The sequence below is a fragment of the Eleutherodactylus coqui genome, chromosome 13 (genome assembly GCF_035609145.1).
Source record: "Eleutherodactylus coqui strain aEleCoq1 chromosome 13, aEleCoq1.hap1, whole genome shotgun sequence".
NCBI classification, from domain to species: domain Eukaryota; kingdom Metazoa; phylum Chordata; class Amphibia; order Anura; family Eleutherodactylidae; genus Eleutherodactylus; species Eleutherodactylus coqui.
Genome location: NC_089849.1, coordinates 38,984,192 through 39,005,135, shown reverse-complemented (window position 1 = coordinate 39,005,135; position 20,944 = coordinate 38,984,192). Strand labels below are relative to the sequence as shown.

At 43.8% G+C, this 20,944-nt stretch overlaps 1 protein-coding gene across 1 annotated transcript; it reads right to left on the bottom strand.

The window, feature by feature from the left end:
- Positions 1-3,630: 3,630 nt before the first annotated feature.
- On the bottom strand, positions 3,631-20,489 carry LOC136587356 (keratin, type I cuticular Ha4-like). Its single transcript, XM_066585926.1, has 7 exons — positions 20,025-20,489; positions 19,401-19,483; positions 14,687-14,843; positions 12,308-12,469; positions 7,505-7,630; positions 6,276-6,522; positions 3,631-3,722 (listed from the first exon to the last, which is right to left on the bottom strand). Exons 1-7 carry the CDS (start codon positions 20,487-20,489, stop codon positions 3,631-3,633), a joined length of 1,332 nt encoding a protein of 443 aa, XP_066442023.1.
- Between the last annotated feature and the right edge of the window lie 455 nt (positions 20,490-20,944).

Sequence of the window (20,944 nt, the reverse complement as noted above, 5' to 3'; positions counted from 1 at the left end):
TTTGAGATCCTGAAGAGTCCAAGTCCACCATATGGTCATTTCCGGTAATTAGCTAGTTTATTATTTTTATTAGGGTCTGTTCACGTAATAATAGCCCTTTAACCCTTTCCAATCCAATTTGTATTCTGGTTTTCATAGGGGGGGGGGGGGGGTCTCCTTTTTCTGCCATTATACAACAGCGCTATCTGCTGGCTAAAGCCAGTACTGCATGAGGTGACACGTTGGATAGGCTCTGATAGCCGAGAGGCTGGCAATATACAGTAAGAGAACCCTGACGGACGTCTTCCAACATCGGAGCTGTACAGCCCTAAATCATAATGTCTTCAGACGTCAGACAGTGGATTGGAAAGGGTTAATAGCAACCTGGTTACAAGATATCAGTAGTCATACATATGCATTTTGTTATGTACATTTCATATTACATTCATTTTATTAGGTTTGCTCTGTACAGATGAATCCACAAAATCAATTACACTGTTTTTTAATATACAAAGATATTTACATAACTGAATAATCAATGTTGGGGATATTAAGTACAGATAACAGAGATATCACCAATCTAACAGAGTGTGAAATGCAATCACACCTATGTGTGTTGTGAGGAATGGGGAGAGGAGGTTTATAAGAGTACATTTCTATGTAGAAGGAGTCTAATATTTGATCATTTATACTCCTATTTGGTCTTTTTGCTTGTATTTTTGGCTCATTGGTTTATAAAGGTTTACAATTTTTTAATATATTCAGTACCACTTTTAGACTGATAACACTTAAATCTACCCCTCTGCCCCAGACGACACCTCTCTGCGATTAAGAATCCAAGAGTTCTATCAATGATATACTTCTCCTTCGCCTCCTGCTTTCTAAAATTCAACATGGAAAAAGCAAAACTCATTATCTCTGCCTCATCTCCTAACTTCCCCACCAGACTTATCCATCACTGCCAATTGCTCCACTCTCTTCCCAGTCCCACAGGTCTGCTGCCTTGAGGTTACCTTTGATTCTGCTCTGTCCTTCAAACCACACAGCCAAGCCCTCCTACCGCCTTCAACTCAAAAACATCTCTCAAATCTGCTTCTTTCTCAATGTCAAGTCAACAAAAAATGCTAGTGCATGCCCTCATCATCTCCCGCCTAGACTACTGCAACATCCTACTCTTTAGCCTCATGTCCAATGCTCTTCTACCTTTCCAATCCAGTCTCAATTCTGCTGCCTCACTAATCTATGTCTCCTCCTGTTACTCCTCTGCCTCTGCTAATCCCTTCACTGGCTACCCATCTCCAAGACTTTCCCTATGCATCCCCCATACTCTGGAGCACACTGCCAGACCCCCCCCCCCCCCCCCCATCTTTGAAATCTTCAAAAGCAACCTGAAAACCCACCTCATTAGAAAACTACAAACTACAGTAACCTTGCTGCAACCGCACTACAACACAGGAATCTTCTTCCCTCACCTATTGTCACCCTCTGGCTTCGCTTTCTATTCCATTTTTGCGAGGCAAGATATGCAAACTTAGCCATTTTGGTCACGTTTTTTATATATTACTTTCAAATAATGTGCTGGCTTTTTTTGTGAACCAAATTATTATTAATATAGATTTTTTTACATAATTAGTGGGGACAGGCGGGATTTTGACTTTTACGTTTTTATTTTTTAACATTTTTACTACTTTTACACTTTTTTTACTTTTTATTTTTCTCCCTCTTGGAGACTTACGTTTTATTAGGAATGATTGTTCCAGTAATGTACAGCAATACTTTAGTATTGCAGTGCATTGCATTGACCTATGAGACCCTCATAGACATGTTCCTCTGTCGCTCTATATAGCAATCTGTCATTCATTTAGTCATGTTTACTGTTCTTGTTTTTATTTTTTATGTACAGTAAACTCTTTTCATATGTAAGTGCCCTGAAATTAATCTCTTAATGAAGGGCCCATTTTAATTCCTAATAACCAAACAATTTTTTCATTTTTTTTCATCATCGCATTCCTAAAGCAATAACGTTTTAATTTTTACATTGAAATATTGATAGCTGGGATTGTTTTTTGTGGGGCAAGTCGTATTTTTAATGACATCATTTTTGGGAACATATAATGTATTGTATAACTTTTATTAATTTTTTTTTTGGGGGGGGGGGGGATTTCACCTTTTTTTTTTGGATTTCATTTTTACAGTATTCAGCATACAAAAATAAATAGTGTGATAACTTTAACTTTCCGGGTCAGACGATTCCAGTGATACCAAGTTTATACAGTTTTTTGATTTGCTTTTTTTGTACACTATAAACACATTTAGAAAAAAATAAAGATCTGCGTTTGTTCCACCACATTCCAAGAGCCGTAGCATTTTTATTTTTGCATTGACAGAGCTTCTATGACTGTTCGGGTTTTTATTGCGCATCGGTCTTTATTAGGGATGAGCGAGTGTACTCGGTAAGGACGATATTCGCTCGAGTATCTGTCCTTACTGAGTACCTGCCTGCTCGCTTGCAAATATTCGGGTGCCGGCGTGGGTGAGTGCTGTGTTGCGGGAGTGAGCAGGCGGGAGCGGGCGAGAGAGAGCTTCCCCTGCTCTCCCCCGCTGCTTCCCGCCGGCACCCGAATCTTTGCGGGCGAGCAGGCAGGTACTCGGTAAGGACGATACTCCCTCGAGTATCTGTCCTTACCGAGTACGCTCGCTCATCTCTAGTCTTTATTGATTCCATTTTTGGGACATATAACATTTGATCACTTTTTATTCCATTTTTCTGCAGGTAAAATTGTAAAAATCTACAATTCTCACATTTTTCTTAATTTATTTATTTTTTTCTTACACTGTTCACAGTGTGGTGTAAATAATATGTTAACTTACTTCTGTGGGTTAGTAAAATTACATTGATGCCAAATTCATTTAGCTTTTTGTTTTGCTACTTTTTCACGCACATATTTATATATTTTTTTTTTGTTTGTATTTTTTGGTTTTTTTTGTTTTGTTTTACACATTCACAAGCCCCTAACATTTACTTTCGTCACTTCTGCATGAGGATTTTTTGTGGGACGAGTTGTACTTTTTAATGGTACTATTTGGTAATACATATGACTTTTTGATCCCTTTTTATATGTCTTTTTCAAATAATGTGCTAGATTTTTTGTGAATGTGGTGATAATTTTACATATATACATAAATGTATATTAAAAAATTTTTAAACACAGTAAGGGCTTAGTCACACGGGCGCCGATGCGCCCGTGTGACTGAGCCCTTACTGCAGGAAGAAGACGTTTGTACTTCAAGACGGACGACTTTTACATGTTTATTTTTAACATTTTTACCAGTTTTTACCCTTTTTTTACTTTTTAGTTTTCTTCCATTAGGAGACAAATTAGGAATGATTGATCAAAGTATGTAAACTGTTAAAAGGCTGGGATCAGAGGTTTCTCCGCTCCCAGCCATTAGAGCTAGTGCCCTTTATGCAGCACAATCGTATTTTGATGTTCTGTAAAAAGGTGCATGTATTGGAATAAGGCCCATTAGTGACCACCGTAAAAAGGCATACTGCTGTTCACTAAGGGGGATAATGATGCCTTAAAAATAAATTATAATAACACCATGTGATAACACTTCTGTATATTTCACAATCACTTTCAATGAAGCCTAAATATGATGAACTTGTTCCTGTTTTGCCACAAATTTCCCATCTTCATAGTCCTCTGTGATTGAAACAATCTTCACACGCTTACGAGAGCCTAAATAGAGGAGGAACAGAGTTATCCATTTGGAAACATAAACTTTACATAAAATGCCAGTGATATGCATGTACGAGGAAGGCCCCTATAGAGAGGTGTAACGTGAAGCTCCTGGGTCCCAATGCAAAATCTGTATTAGGCCTCTCCCCTACCATGTGCCATATATAATACTAGTGTCCCCTTACGTGGCAGCAGAGTTTTGGGACCCCTCAGGTACCAGGGTCCACTGTTTCCTCTGCCCCCTTATGTAGTTATGCCCCTTCCCTCGTAGCTGAGATCAATATGGACACCTCCTTATGGTGCTGAGTTTACCATCCAAGACTGAAGAGTCTGGTGTATGTTTACCTTCACACATTTTAATAATCCTTAGGACAGTGTCCTATCCCCTTATTTACTAAAATTACACCTTCTCTAAAGAGAGAAAAAAAAAGTCCTGTACAGGTTCTCACCATCCATCATGTGGCTGCCATGCCAGTTTCTACCATACAGATTGAAAGATGTGGACCTTCTTATTGCCTGAGATCTTGGCTAACACCCTAAAATGCCAATTTATAGTCTAATCTAAACAGTTATTACTAGACCCTACAGGCATCCACTATTGGTGTAGGTGCAACCATTTTTGGCCGATTCATTTGTTTCCAGCTCCCATTCAAAATAAGACCATAGGGGTCCGGTAACTGCTTTCCCACCCTCCATGAAAATGAAAATGCACACTTTATACTTTTTGTCTATGACTGCACAAATGACATTTGAGAACAGTGACTACTACAGGTTAAAAACAATACTACACTCTGTAAAATTATTCATACTTTTCCCCGTCTGAATCGGTAACGTGTTCAGATTACCATTGTGCAAGACATTAGAATGAATATGTCATTACCCAAAGTAAAAACATTTTACTTACTGTTTTGGTTTGTGGCTGCGACCCGTGGAACGCTGAATGGGGAAAAGAAGAAAAGTGGAACTAGGTTTATTCTCAAAGTTTGAATTACTGAGTTCTGAGATATAGCAACTGCAATAGGTGTATGGTAAAACCAGGAGAGGGGATGGATGAAAGCGATCACCAATAATTGATTTCCTTTGACTTATTCATCATGACCCATCATCAGGATAGGTCATCAATAGTTGATTGACTAGTTGTTAGTATTATTTATAGTACCAGTGTTTCGGGTGGCACAGCACGCCACTTATAATATGATATAATGAATGACATCATCACATGTAACTCACTGAAGGACCTGTGATGATGGTTGGAGTTGGTCAAAATATTGATCGACCTGTGATGACATCACTGTCATGTGATCAGAGGAGAAGCTCAGAGCTCCGTTTATACAGCTGATAGCTTGAGGTGAAATCATGGCTGAGATGAAGGACCTGTGATGACGTCAGCGTAATGTCATCAGGGGTGGAGCATGTAACTCCCTCTCTCGATGAAGGACCTTTGATGATGTCCCCGTCATGTGATATGAGGCAGAGCATGTGACTCACTCACAGTGGTCATTAGTACTTTGACAGTGGTCAACCACTCAGGATCCCTGTTGATCAACTGATCACCGGCCTCGCTGTCATTGCTGACAGTACTGGAAGCAGATAATGCTGTCCAGATTGTAGAGGCCCTGGTTGGTACTGCAGGCACAGATCACACTGAATTCAATAGAGCTGTGCCTGTAGTACCAACCTGATCCTCTGCAATGTTGACAGCACTTTCTGCTGCCAGCACTGTCCATATTGACAGAGGCTCCTGAGTGGCAGACCATTGCCGATCAACTACTGATGACCTATCCTAATGATAGGTCATCAGTAATAAAAGTCCCGGAAAATCTCTTTAATGATGAATCTTTATCCCTCATTGTTTGTGTATTTAATGAGGGCCTCCTGACTGTTTCTGATTGCAAGTGTCATTGGAAAGAGGGGCCAGGCAGATTGAATTTCGACATGCCCCATCTTTTTTCCCCTAGAGATCCTTTAATGAGAAATTCTTTTGGGATAGACCTCTACAATCCAGGACATTTATTATTATATAGAAGGCAATTACTCTATCTACTATACAGCCCACATTCAACTCCTATTTAAGGGGCAACTCAAAAGGCATGCTAATGAAAAACAGCATATCCATCTAGTTCGATCACATGGATGTCATGTTAGTATGTTAGCCATATCAATCCTCTTGTTCAATAAGACCTAGTCAATGTGGCAATCCTCTTTAAGGGTGCATTCACACAAAGCAAAATTGGGGCAGATTTTCCACAGCAGAAAACCTGCACCAAAATCTGTTGTGAATCTGCAGCAAACATCACCCTTTCAATTGAAATGGTGAAATCTTCTGCAGATACACGTCAAATTCCATACCAAAAACTGTAGGCACCCTAAGAAAGTCAGTGTTCATGAGGAACTTATTACGGGCTGTAGGGCATTTTACATTCTCCACTTTTGCCCTGCATATCCCAATACTCTACTATTACCAACAAGCCAAAATCATAACTTAACCTATCTGACATTGGGAAGGAACTAATCATAATCGTGTCCCACCAGCCTATTTTATACCCATTTTACAGATATAGTAGACACTTCTTCTAACGTACATGTCTTCTTCTTGCAGGAGACGTTGATATGTAGCAATTTCCATCTCGAGACGTGATCTTAAATCCATCAAAATATTATACTCGTGGTTTTGCCGCTCCTGATCGCATCGTAACCTAGCCAATTCCGTTTCCACGTTGTGAACCAAATCTTGAATAGAAGCTAACTGAGTCATATAATCATCTTTAGTGTCTGCCAAGGTGCCTTCAAGAGCCAACTTCTGTAACAAGTCAAGACGAAAAGAAATGGTGAAATACAGATTGTAGATACTACGAAACTAGTGAGTGATCATCAACATACTGGAGCACATTGACTAAACCTCTGACAACAGATTCTGTGCTCCCAAAAAGTTGTAACTGAGATGTGCAAGGAATTAACGGTGAAGTTTGCAATTTTTCTCCTCACTTGTTACATTTAGAAAGTGACTAGAGGAGAAGTGGGCATAACCACCGAGGATACGTAGTTTACGTCAATACGTAGTATTAAAGGGGTTTTCCACAACTTCAAAGTGATTCATAACTATTCCATCCTTCCTGGTTGCTGATGACCAGGAGATGTGACAGCTGCAACCAATCACTGGCCATAACAGTGACCATCTATAGCCAGTGGCTGCAACAGTTACATGTTAGAAGTAACCAGGGAGTATGGAGTGGCTGTGAAACAATTTTAGGTCACAGGAGAAACCCCTAAAATCTATTTGGACAATACCCCAATATCCGACTCAATGGGGAGAAAGTTTTCCCACTCTACTAATAATGGCAGTCTCATTAATATTGCTGTAGACCTCTTTTTTAATCTAAGTCTATCCCTTAAAGAGTTTTTGTTCTAGTTACCAAGAAAAGTATTGCTCACAGCCAGAGGCGTAACTAGGAACTCTTGGGTCCCAATGCAAAATCTATAACAGGTCCCCTTGCCTACCATGTCCTGTTTATAATACTGGTGTCTTCTTATGTGATGGAGGGGCCTTTGGGCCCCCCAAGGCTCCAGGGCTCGGTAATGACTGCTACCCCGACACCCCCTATAGCTATGCCCCTGCTTACAGCTGTGGTCTCATTAGAGATGACCCCTTTTACAGCACACCACCGTGGTGATCGGCTGATTTTACTAGGTGAAGCTTGATAGATAGAAGAGGGGAAATGTTAGTACATACCAAAGGGGCTCAGACCCACTGGATTACCCTGCCTTAAAATATAAGAACATACTTTGTTTAATTCAGCCTGGAGATCAATCTCTAACGTATGTATCACGTGTCGTAATTCAATAGATTCTGTTTTCTCCATCTGCAACTGCTGAGTTCTGGAAATGATTTGTTCGTTCAACATTTCACTCTGTACAGATAAAGGAACATAAAGAACAGACATTACTTCAATATCCCAGGTGCAGAGATCTATAGTTAATAATACGTCTCAGTAACTTTGCAGCGACAACCTTGAGATGCAATTGTTTGTTTTCTAAAGTTTTTGGCTTGCAAAACAACTTTGGTTACTTTCCTCTTAAGCTGGCCAGCCATGCTGGCACAAAGGAAATAATTTGGTTTTTTGGTGGCTAAATTCCTACTTTTGCTCAAGTCATATAAAGAACCTCCCACTGCTATCTCTAAGACTTTTCTCAAGTTGCACCAGTTCTCTAGAATGCGCTACCCCCAGACAATCAGGTCAACTCCCATACCCACAGTTATAAGCGCCCTAAAAACTCTTTCTTTGGGGGGGAGGGGGGCATTTATATTCCCTAATCTCTCTCTTGACCCTTTACCCCTCTTCTACATTCTTCCTCATAACCTGATGTTTTCATCTGACTGTATCGCCCACAGGCTTACACTCCAATACACATCATATCTGTATATACACAGATACTGCTGGTGACGGCTCATACAGCTTTATGTATGCTACCCTAGTTATATGAAAGATGGACGGACCATTGCAGAGAACAAGCACTGCTACCTCCTCTTGTCACCCCTATTTCCTCATAGATTGTAAGTTCTTGTGAGCAGGACTCTCACTCCAACCCATAGCTGCCTATAGCTTGCAGATTCAAGTTATACATATCCTGAATACAGAAGAGGATGTCTAGTGGACTGGTTTAATTTTAGGGGTTAATACCCTTTAATAAATTAGACCACAATCATAGAATAATCATAGTCTAACAATCAGGGTACTGGCTGGCCAAATTTTAGCCTGCGGGGCAAGAACATAGTATTGGCCCATAAGTAATTCCCACCTTTAGGGTACGTTCACATGGTGAAATCTGGTTCCGCCGCAGAATTTCACAGCTAAGCTGTCACGTCTTCACATGGATCGGGAGGGATATGATTTCTCTGTAAGGGCTGCTACCCACTAGCGATATGTTTTCTTGCAATGCGAGAGCGAGTGAAAACGCATAATTATGAAACCAATGATTTTCAATGGTTTTATACTCATTTTGCGATTTTTTTCACTTAAGCCTCGCAGCGCTAAGAAATATCTGCAATATCGCTCACCGTTTTCAATGGGGCCAGCGGCAGCAGCACCAGCCCCATTGAAAACATAGGGAGTACATCGCAGACTTCTGCTACAGCTGTGACAGCTATGTCAGGGAATTCCTTCATCCCCATGGGGATGGGCCCCATTGAAAGCAATGGGATAGCATCGCAGACTTCTGCCACAGCTGTAGGAGTAGAGCCCTAAGGAGAGCACCTAGAAGGTCTATAAGGAGACATCTTGAAGATCTGTAAGGAGACATCTAGGAGGTTAGTGAGGAGACTCATAAGGCCATGCATGCTCCTCTAGGAAATATATGCAAATAAGGAAGGCAGACATTGATTTGCAGGAATGCTGCTATCCAGTAGGTGGCGCTGCAGATGTATTGTTGCATCTTGCTTATTTTTACGTGGATCTGCATGGAGACGCATTAGAAATGTGTAGATTTGGACCGGGCTAAAACCATGTGCGGATCCACAGCAAGATCTGTGGCAGAATAGCTGTGGATTTTTGCAGCAGTTTTAGTGGCAGAATTGGATTCTGCCGTATGAAAAAACCCCAGAGGTGCATTTATATGTCATTGATATGCTGCTTCTTTGTAACAGATTTTGATGCAGATCTGCAGAGGTTTGACCCCTTCAATATGAATTCAATTGAAAGGGGGAAATCTGCTGCAGATCTGTGACAAAATCAGTAATGTGTGAACGTACCCTAAGGGCTCCCACCCACTGGCGTTTTTTTCTCCACTGCACTGCGAGAGTAAGTGAAAACTCTCGCAGAGCAGTGCGAGCAAATCGCTGTGATATCGCTGCAACATCACCAGGCTTTTCAATGGGGCCGCCGATCCCATTGAAAGCCGTGGTTTCTGACAAGCCCCACAGAATGATTATTGGAAAAGGGCTTGAAATATAAGCCCTTCCCCGATAATCATCAAAAAGTGGTTAAAAAAATAATTAAAAAGTTACTCACCTCTCCTGCTGTCAGCCGCGTCCTCCGGCTGGCTCCCCGGCACTGCTACTGAGCTCTTTCAATGCGGCAGCGCGAGAAAACACAGAATTATGAAACCCGTTCTTTTCAAAGCCTTCATTCCTATTAGCGATATTTTCCTTCACGCAACGTTGCGAGATTTAGCAATCGCTGCATGTCCTATCTTTCCGCGTTTTGACCTTTTTTAATCACCTATGTTTCCCTATGGAGCCTCCCATACTTGCAATTTTCGTGCGCCGCTTTTCTAACATTAAAATCCCCTATTGTCGTCTATCGGGCGAGAAAATTACAGTCAGCATCGATGTGATTGGCAACGTTTTTCCAGGAAAAAGCATCGCTGGCACTCAAACATCTTATGAGCAAAATTGCGATATGGCTGCGACTTTCTCGCAGTGATATCGCGCTCACCAGTGTGCAGGGGCCCTTAGGGTGGAAACATATACTGCAACTGGGCATACGCAGCCAAACCATGGCCACACAAATTACTGTCAAAATTATACGGCCATTGACTGCCGCAAGTGGGATGGTCCACCTGTGTGCTGCCAGCCACACTGTATCCTTCCATTCTTAACTAGTTTATTTAACATGAATACAGCACCAGAACTAAACTCATAAGAAATACAGCACCAGAACCAAGGTCAGTACATAAATACAGCACCAGAACCAAGCGCACAACATATACACAGCAGAAGAACTAAACTCATAACATAAATACAGCACCAGAAGCAAGCTCAGTATATAAATACAGCACAAGAACCAAGCGCACATGTACACAGCACCAGAAATGAAGTCATAACATAAACAGCACCAGGACCAAGCTCTATACATAAATACAGCACCAGAACCAAGCTCAGCACACAAATACAGCACCAGAACCAAACTCAATTCATAAATATGGCACCAAAACTCAGAACTATATTTCTTCTCTTGTGAAGTGATTACAATACAGTTACCTTCAGTGGTTACTGGTGATTTGGTCTATGTTTGGAATCATCCGTATTCAGTTTTCTTCTCTCTGGGCTCACTGAGTTTTTTCCAGCCATGACTCACTCTCCTGATCCTTCTATCACAGCACCATTGAACTTTTCATTGCCCCTTATAGTAACATTGTGCCGCTGTGGTCCCAATAGTAATTACGCTTCTGCTATGGTTCTACTAAGTAATAGGACCTCTTTGTGGCCCCATTTAGTAATAGGACCCCCTACCTGGCCCCAATTAATAATAGGACTCCTGCTGTGGACTCATTTAAAGGGGTTGTCCCGCGGCAGCAAGTGGGTCTATACACTTCTGTATGGCCATATTAATGCACTTTGTAATGTACATTGTGCATTAATTATGAGCCATACAGAAGTTATAAAAAGTTTTATACTTACCTGCTCCATTGCTAGCGTCCTCGTCTCCATGGTGCCGACTAATTTCCGGCCTCCGATGGCCAAATTAGCCGCGCTTGCGCAGTCCGGGTCTTCTGCTTTCTTCTATGGAGCCTCTCATGCCGGATGCCGGCTCCGTGTAGCTCCGCCCCGTCACGTGCCGATTCCAGCCAATCAGGAGGCTGGAATCGGCAATGGACCGCACAGAAGAGCTGCGGTCCACGGAGGAAGAGGATCCCGGCGGCCATCTTCACCGGTAAGTATAGAAGTCACCGGAGCGCGGGGATTAAGGTAAGCGCTCCGGTAAGCTTTCTTTACGTCCCTGCATCGGGGTTGTCTCGCGCCGAACGGGGGGGGGGGGGGGTTGAAAAAAAAAAAAACACGTTTCGGCGCGGGACAACCCCTTTAATAACAAGACCTCAACTGTGACCGCAAGTAGTTATAGGACCCCTGCTGTGGCTTCCAATGTGACATTTTCAGATACCATGTTCTCCTTAAATGTTGTTCCCAATTTGCTAGCCCCATACTGACAGCACCCTTTGCACAGATTGCTCCTTGCACTGCCATTTTCAGTGCAGACCCTCCATATGGAAAATGTATGGCATTTACAGTAGCAGTAAAGTGAATGAAATTTTCAAAATCTTGTCCACATGCTGCGCAAAACGTCAGCACAAACACGTGTGGAAATTGATATGTGGTGCAGAATTTATATCTGCTGCATGTCAGCTGTAGCACTGGATCTGCTGCAGAATACAACCCTCCTTAGGTTATGTTTATATGTACCACAAAATGGTGTGGGTTGTCCACAGTAGACGATCCGCACCGAATTCTGCATCAAGATCACTGCGGGAAAACACGTCAAAATCTGCGTCATTGGTGCAGATTTTGACCCGGTTTTTGATGCGGATCTACAGCAGATTTTGAAAGGGCGAAATCGAATGCTGCGGCTGGAGGGGGGTAGTGCTATGTCAGATGGCACGCACCTCGCAGCATCAGATGGGATACGGCGGTCCTGTCAGTATGTGTGTCTCTCCATGGAAGCAAGTGTAAGCACTACTGGTCTTTCAGGACCGGGCCCTAATTGCTTGCTGGGGCCCATCTCGTCCCTGCTAACTATCCAAACAACGGCCTCCATCCAGAAGGTCCTCAAAGTTCTGGTATTATACTTAAGCTCACATATTTTGCGCAGTACCTGGGTCACGAACCAGTTCTCCACATCCTTCATGTTCTGTTTCATCAAGCTTTCATATTCATTTCGGATGTCTAACAAGATCACATTCAGGTCGACGGAAGGAGCGGCGTCAAGCCTCACATCCACTCTGGCTCCCAGTTGTGTTTTAAGTCGGTTTACTTCCTAAGGAAACATCACATTGGTATTAGAGTAGTCCAGTATAATATAATATATACCAGGGGCGTAGCTAAAGGCTCTTGGGCCCGGGTGCAAAAGTTTATCTTGGAGCCCCCCAACTTCTCTTAACCCTTTAAAGGAGATGTCCCGAGGCAGCAAGTGGGGTTATACACTTCTGCATGGCCATAATAATGCACTTTGTAATGTACATTGTGCATTAATTATGAGCCATACAGAAGTTATAAAAAGTTTTATACTTACCTGCTCCGTTGCTGGCGTCCTCGTCTCCATGGAGCCGACTAATTTTTGGCCTCCGATGGCCAAATTAGCCGCGCTTGCGCAGTCCGGGTCTTCAGCAGTCTTCTATGGAGCCGCTCGTGCCAGAGAGCGGCTCCGTGTAGCTCCGCCCCGTCACGTGCCGATTCCAGCCAATCAGGAGGCTGGAATCGGCAGTGGACCGCACAGAAGAGCTGCGGTCCACGAAGGTAGAAGATCCCGGCGGCCATCTTCAGCGGTAAGTATTGAAGTCACCGGACCGCCGGGATTCAGGTAAGCGCTGTGCGGGTGGTTTTTTTAACCCCTGCATCGGGGTTGTCTCGCGCCGAACGGGGGGGGGGTTAAAAAAAAAAAAAACCCGTTTCGGCGCGGGACATCTCCTTTAACGTAGAAGTGTAACTTGAAACTCCTGGTTCCCAATGCAAAACCTGTAACAGGACCCCCAACTATAATGCTTTATTCATAGTACTGGGCTCCCTATATCGAGAAGAGAGGCCTTATGGACCCCCTAAGACTCCTGGGCCCAGAAGCAACCACATCCCCTATAGTTACGCCAGTGGTATATACAGTAGCAATACAATGTAGTGTAGTGTTGTGTAGAATACTGCAATGGCCTATAGTAAAGTAGAGCTTACCCTGTTTCCCTGAAAATAAGACATACCCTGAAAATAAGACATAGCATGATTTTCCTGAATTTTTGAGGATGCAAAATGATTTTTCAGGCTTTCTTAGAATGCTTGAAATATCAGCCCTACTCCAAAATTAAGCCCTGCTAACAGTTAATTTTAAAAAGTCAATTTAAATAGTGTCCAGGCAGCTATACATGTAAAAAAGTTAAACCTTTTTGAACAAAAATTAATATAAGACACTGTCTTATTTTCGGGGAAACACGGTAGTATAGGATCGTGCACTACAGTTATTCTAGTATAGTATAGTTACAGATAGGACAATGCAGTATATTGTAATGTAATATAGTATAATAATGTGCAGTGTAGTCTAGTGTTGTGAAATGTAGTACCGTGTAGTATAGTATGGTGACATGTAGCAATATACATTGCACTGACTTATAGAATTGTACAGTGTAGTGAAGTGTAGCATTGTACATAGGGTTGCCAACTTTATCACCATAAAATACCGGTGAAGATAAAAAAAGGGTGCATGGTTTAGGGTGTGCTTAGGGGTGCCCCTATTATTAATAGTGTCCCCAGCAGTAATAGAACCACCTTCCAGGACTCAAGCAATAATAGCCCCCACTTTAGTGGTCCTAGTAGTAACATTAGCCCCACTTCTCTGAGCGCTGCAGCGCCATCTTGACAAGAACTTCAGAGTGCGTTATAGCGATTGCTACTGTGGTTACTGCCCGGCCGGAGGCACTGGCGTAACTATAGGGGATGCGGTTGCTCCAGGGCCCAGGAGCCTTAGGGGGGTCCATAAGGACTCTCTTTTCCATATAGGGAGCCCAGTACTATGAATAAAGCATTATAGTTGGGGGCCCTGTTACAGGTTTGGCATTGGGGCCCAGAAGCTTCAAGTTACGCCTCTGGTACCAGGTGATTGTTCTTTCCTGGCTATTAATATGACTGGTAAAAAATAAGTACCGGCTTCTAGAGTATAGTATAAGCTAGGCTGGTGGTTTACTGGATGGGTGGGAACCCTAGTTTACAGTGTAGTGCAGTGCAGTGACACTAGTGAAATAAAGAGGAATATTATCTTGGACGTGCTGCCTCCATCTTCTGCTTTTCTGGCTACACTGAAGGATCCTTGGATCAGTCTCTTTGGTGTCGTACACCCAGTATACATAGCCTATGTGCCGTTTCAATTGTATGTATTTATACAGTGCAGTATAGTATGATGCAGTGTAGTATAATGCAGTGTAGTATAGTGTAGTGAGGTGTACAATGCAATAGAGAAACTGTCTGAAAGAATCCTCATTCTCACTCATATTACCTCCTGTTGAGTCTTCTTCAGTGACTCCATTTCTTCCCCCAGGGTTTTAATCCGTAATTCAAAGTCACCCTTTTCCAGGTTCAGCCCATCAAGACCTTTCCGTAAGGCTTGTATATCTGCCTCTAAAATATTATATATCCCACGCTCCATATTATATCTGGAGAAGAATTGTATTATGTTACTTTAATATACAATATTGGAAAACATTCTAATATATAAGGCCGTTTTCACATCTGTGTTGGAACCTCCAGTTGGAGATTCCATTGCAGATCCGGCTCACAATACCGAAAGAAAAAGCCGGGCACCTGAGCGGAAACCGAATGGACCCTATTATAGCCAATGGGGTCCGTTCAGAGCTGTTTGGTTCCATTCTGAGATGAGTGCCGTTCGGACGCAGGGATCCCCACTTCCTGCTCCATGAATGGAACAGGAAAGCGGACCCCCGAGTGCAGGTGTGAGACCACCTTTTTTCTTTTATTTAATCTGTACTTGTCAGTGAGGATCCAGACATTGTGACCCCCACTAAGTCCTATAATGTGGTTGTCAAGGTATTGCAGTTCACTCCCTTCCTATTCATGATCAGTTGGACCCTTACAGATCAGGAAATGATGTTATATCCTAGCAATAAGGCATCATTTGCTACGGCCAGTTTGATAACTATGGAGTCCACTTCATACCCAGTGGGTGTAGGCTCTGTTTTTAATGGCTTACAGCTGCTGGCAATGACCGCAATCAGACTAGCTTCCATTGCTGCCATTTGACATAATGGCCACCTTTGACTGCAGCATCTAAAGAGATAGTCCAAGTGAGGGTCCACCCCAAGAGCCCACTGACCCCCACCCCCTCGACATGATAGTAGCTTGGCATGATCAAAAATTTGTATGTACCCCAAAATAGTACCAATGAAAATTACAGCTTGCCACGCAAGAAAAGATCATACCGCTAGCTTTAGCAGATTCAATATGATGCTATTAGTTATTGCAAAACCTTGGAGGGCAGTCACTATGTAGTTTGATATCTGGTTATGTTGTAATATGTATGAGTTCATGTCAACTGTTTGCTGTGCCATGTATCATGTTCGTATAATGGAGCAGCAGATAGCTGGGGAGTATGTGACACGCTGAGTCAAGGTGCAAGTTATTAACCCTTTCCAATCCACTGTCTGACCTCTGAAGACATTATGATTTAAGGCTGTACAGCTCTGATGTTGGAAGACGTCTGTCGGGGTTCTCTTACTGTATATTGCCAGCCTCTCTGCTATCAGAGCCTATCCAATGTGTCACCTCATGCAGTACTGGCTTTAGCCAGCATATAGCGCTGTTGTATAATGGCAGAAAAAGAGTAAGCCCCCTAGAAAAACCAGGATACAAATTGGATTGGAAAGGGTTAATATGGAAGAGAGACCTCCATGTAAATGACATCTATGACGTGTGCATTCTGTGGAACGACGCAGCTCTTACGGAGCGAGAGAGGTCCGGCTTATGGATGACGAGGCGCCACTTGATGGAGATGATGCTGCACTTAAGCAGATAGAGGTCGGGCATGATAAGGAGAAGCCTGTGCTACGTGTGCCTTGCTGTAGTCAAGGTGATGTAAATGCCAGTACACCATGCTGGTAAATGAGAATGTACTATATAAAAGGTAATTGAGTACTGTTGCTTTAAGAGATGGTATGCCAAAAGTTATTACGTAATGTTTAAGTATGAGAACCCACTATGGAGAGAAATAATATTTATGTTTTCATTAAGCAAAATTATGTTTGGTTAAAATAAAAGTGCTGCTTCAGCGTCTGTCTGTCACCAGTCCGCCATGATACCATACCACCACCTTCTTCAGCCTCCGTCTGTCACCGCACCGCCATGATACCATACCACCACCTGCTTCAGCCTCCATCTGTCACCGCTCCGCCATGATACCGTTCCACCACCTGCTTCAGCCTCCGTCTATCACTGCTCTGCCATGATACCATACCACCACCTGCTTCAGCCTCTGCCTGTCACCACTGCGGCATAATACCATACCACCACCTGCTTCCGCCTCCGTCTGTCACCAGTCCGCCATGATACCATACCACCGCCTGCTTCAGCCTCCGTCTGTCACCGCTTCGGCCATGATACCATACCAACACCTGCTTCAGCCTCTGTCTGTCACCGCTCTGCCATGATACCGTTCCACCACCTGCTTTAGTCTCCATCTGTCATTGCTTTGACCATGATACCATACCAACACCTGCTTCAGCTACCACTTGTCACCACTTCGGCCATGATACCATACCAACACCTGCTTCAGCCTCTGTCTGTCACCGCTTCGACCATGATACCATATAACCACCTGCTTCATCCTCTGTCTGTCACCACTGCGCCATGCTACCATTCCACCACCTGCTTCTGCCTCTGTCACCACTCCGCCATGATACCATACCACTACCTGCTTCAGCTGCCGTCTGTCACCACTCTGCCATGATACCATACCACCACCTGCTTCAGCCTCCGTCTGTCACCGCTCCGCCATGATACCGTTCCACCACCTGCTTCAGTCTCCATCTATCACTGCTCTGCCATGATACCATACCACCACCTGCTTCAGCCTCTGCCTGTCACCACTGCGGCATGATACCATACCACCATATGCTTCTGCCTCCGTCTGTCACCAGTCCGCCATGATACCATACCACCACCTGCTTCAGCCTCCGTCTGTCACCACTTCGGCCATGATACCATACCAACACCTGCTTCAGCCTCTGTCTGTCACGGCTCTGCCATGATACCGTTCCACCACCTGCTTTAGTCTCCATCTGTCATTGCTTTGACCATGATACCATACCACCACCTGCTTCAGCTACCACTTGTCACCACTTCGGCCATGATACCATACCAACACCTGCTTCATCCTCTGTCTGTCACCACTGCGCCATGCTACCATTCCACCACCTGCTTCTGCCTCTGTCTGTCACCACTCCGCCATGATACCATACCACTACCTGCTTCAGCTTCCGTCTGTCACCACTCTGCCATGATACCATACCACCACCTGCTTCAGCCTCCGTCTGTCACCGCACCGCCATGATACCATACCACCACCTGCTTCAGCGTCTGCCTGTCAACACTGCGGCATGATACCATACCACCGTCTGCTTCAACCCCCGTCTGTCATCGCTCTGCCACGCTACCGTTCCACCACCTGCTTCAGTCTCCATCTGTCACTGCTTTGACCATGATACCATACCACCACCTGCTTCAGCCTCTGTCTGTCGCTGCTGCGCCATGGTACAATACCAACACCTGCTTCAGCCTCTGTCTGTCACCTCTGGGCCATGGTACCATACCACCACCTGCTTCAGCTTCTATCTGTCACCGCTTCGACCATGGTACCATATCACCACCTGCTTCAGCCTCCGTCTGTCACCACTTCAGCCATGATACCATACCACCTCCTGCTTCAGCCTCTGTCTGTCATCGCTCGGCCATGATACAATACCAACACCAGCTTCAGCCTCTGTCTGTCAGCGCTCCGCCATGATACCATACCACCTCCTGCTTCAGCCTCCATCTGTCATCGCTCCGCCATGATACAATACCAACAGCTGCTTCAGCCTCCATCAGTCACTGCTCCGCCATGATACAATACCAACAGCTGCTTCAGCCTACGCCTGTTACCGCTCCACTATGATACAATACCAACACCAGCTTCAGCCTCCGTCTATCACCGCTCCGCCATGATACAATGCTACCACCAGATTCAGTCTCTGTCTCTGTATTTTATGCAAATTCTCTCAGCCCCTGCGAGCTTACATGGACTCTCACACTATTGCTCCATCTACTTCTGCGGGTTTTCTTCTTAGCTAATCACACAGTCTCAGCTCCCCACTCAATTCAAGGCTCAATTCCTAACTGCGAACACAGTCCCAACACTTGGCTTGTACCAGAACCTAAAGTCCCACTCATGCGTGCAAACTGGTATTTTCCAGAGGCCAGCCTCTCTTACATGTGTTGGTGGTAGGCACATCCTCGACGGATGCGACATCAATCCATCCTCTTATCTGACTGTCTCTACAACTTTAGTCACTGGCTCTCAGGGCCTTTTGGGTCCTCCTCTGTGCACCTGTTCTTTGGAGCCTTTTTTTACGCTGTTCCCCAAGATTGGGGACAGTGCTGTCGGCTCAATGGTCACTGCCACAAACTACACACTCCTCCTTTTGCCCCTTTTGACAGTCATGGAGCCCTCTGATGTGCTCATCAACACGCACATGCTGCTGGCACCTCTGGCAACCTCTCCTTCTGCTCCTGATACACAGCTTGTCAAATCCTTTTATATTACTCCTTCACGACCTGTAGGCTGGAAGTAAGCTCAGCCCTGCATTATCAAGGGGTCGGTACACCCTTACACAGGAACCTCAGCAGAGACTACAAAAAGGTGGCACTGGTCACTTCCCCACTCCCTACATCCTCTTTCTGGCAGGGGAGAGGGGCATCACACTGCCTGCAGCTCTCCCTTTCTGACTTTAATACTAGGCTGACAGAACAGCACATAGTGCTGCAGTGCTTGCCCATCCACCAACTGCATCCCGGATCAGGAAGAGGCAGGGCTTAACATCCGTCAACTGCCAAGTCACAAAAAGGATAGGCCCCGATGAAGGCTCCCCTATGACCCATTCATCATTCTGACAAGGTATGCCCCACAACTTTGTACCCCCTTAAATATATATGGTTCTTACTTGTTTAGAAGATCATCCCCTGCAATACGGGCATTGTCTATTTGCAGAATAGTCTGGGCATTTCTACTATTAGCATTGAAAACCTGGAATAGATGGTAGAAACTGATGTTGAAAATACAGTTAAAATACGTCAAAGACAAATATTACATATAATATTAATCATATATATTTGCTCAATGCCTGACCCCATTTGACCCCTGGGGTTCTTTTCTATAGACAATCCCTTCTTGTTATGAGAGACCTTCAACGGTAAGCTGATCACACTGTGTCCTGCCTTTGGGACCCTATTCAGACAGTTTTAACCATGTAGCAAGTGTTCCTTCCCTCTGCAGTGCCACTACAAGGAAAAATGTAACATTACACAACTTCCATTTAAGTTAATGGGTTGGCCACACAATGTATGAACATGCTGGGTCCTTCAGGGCAAGAGGAACTGTTTGTAGCTGTTCTCAGCTTAAGCTAACAGGGTTCCTGAGTGGGGGCTCCCAATCCCTATTAACTCAGAATTTCCTAGGGTTCATAGGCTCTTCTTTTTGTAAAACAGTAGGGTTCCCATATCCCTCTGACCCCCATGGTGGATACCCAACTTCCTCTTTAACCTATATCTACAGGCTTTATTATTACCTCTTTTTGAAGTTCCTTAATGGTCGTGAAGTAATTGCTGTAGTTGGGCAGCTCCTTGGGAGCATTGTTCACATGCCATGCCTGTATTTTTCTTTCCAGTTGAATATTTTCTTCTTCTAATTTTGCTACTTGTCCTAAATAGTTTGCCAGTCGATCGTTTAAGACCGTCATAGTTTCCCTAGGATTCGTACTGAATAAGCCTTCATTCTTCCATCCATTTCGACTTCCAAAGCTATTATTAAGGCTATAGCCGTTGTGTACCCTCTTAGGTCCCAAAACATAATCAAAAGAGTCCTGAGCAGTTTTCATAAGCTTTTTTCCACCATGTGCATTTAATACACCTGAGAGTCCTCCATGGAATGGTGAGGGCCAATGCTTGAAGAGTTTTTTAGAGTCACCACCAAAACGAGAGGCTTCTTTGAGGGATCCATTGCAAGACCAAGCTTTCTTCTCACTGCAACTCATTGTAATGGGATTGTTAGGTCTAAGCAGGTTGATAGAGATTTTATTTTAAAGTAGGAACAGAAAAACTATATTGTATACTTCTTTTATAGGACGCATTGTGGGTGTCGCAAACGGTACAGTATTTTTATGGGAATTTAAAGAACATCTTGGCCAATGCCAGACGTATTCTCAGCTTCAGTCAACGTAGTATTAAATATTTTGTGTGTATACAAATGCCAGAAAGGGGAACATCAGACAAGCTCATATACAGTACCACACCCTGTGAGACACCTAAAGCCTAGTTGTATCACAAATAGACATTACTACACAGTACGTCATCTAGTTTACACTGCTCACAGTGGGAGGATCTAAATGTCTCATGCAATATAATGTCACATAACTACAGTAGGTTAATAATAAGAGGCAGGTTGTAATTTTTGTTGTCACGTTTAACGGGGCTTCATCATGCATTGAAT

What these genes read in the sequence shown, in the direction of transcription:
- LOC136587356 (XM_066585926.1), bottom strand. Translation starts at nt 20,489, where the DNA reads ATGAGTTGCAGTGAGAAGAAAGCTTGGTCTTGCAATGGATCCCTCAAA. An exon ending in TTAAGGAACTTCAAAAAGAG is followed by an intron (nt 19,484 to 20,024) that starts GTAATAATAAAG and finishes CATCTATTCCAG; the next exon opens with GTTTTCAATGCTAATAGTAG. An exon ending in TCCAGGCTGAATTAAACAAA is followed by an intron (nt 6,523 to 7,504) that starts GTATGTTCTTAT and finishes GACTTGTTACAG; the next exon opens with AAGTTGGCTCTTGAAGGCAC.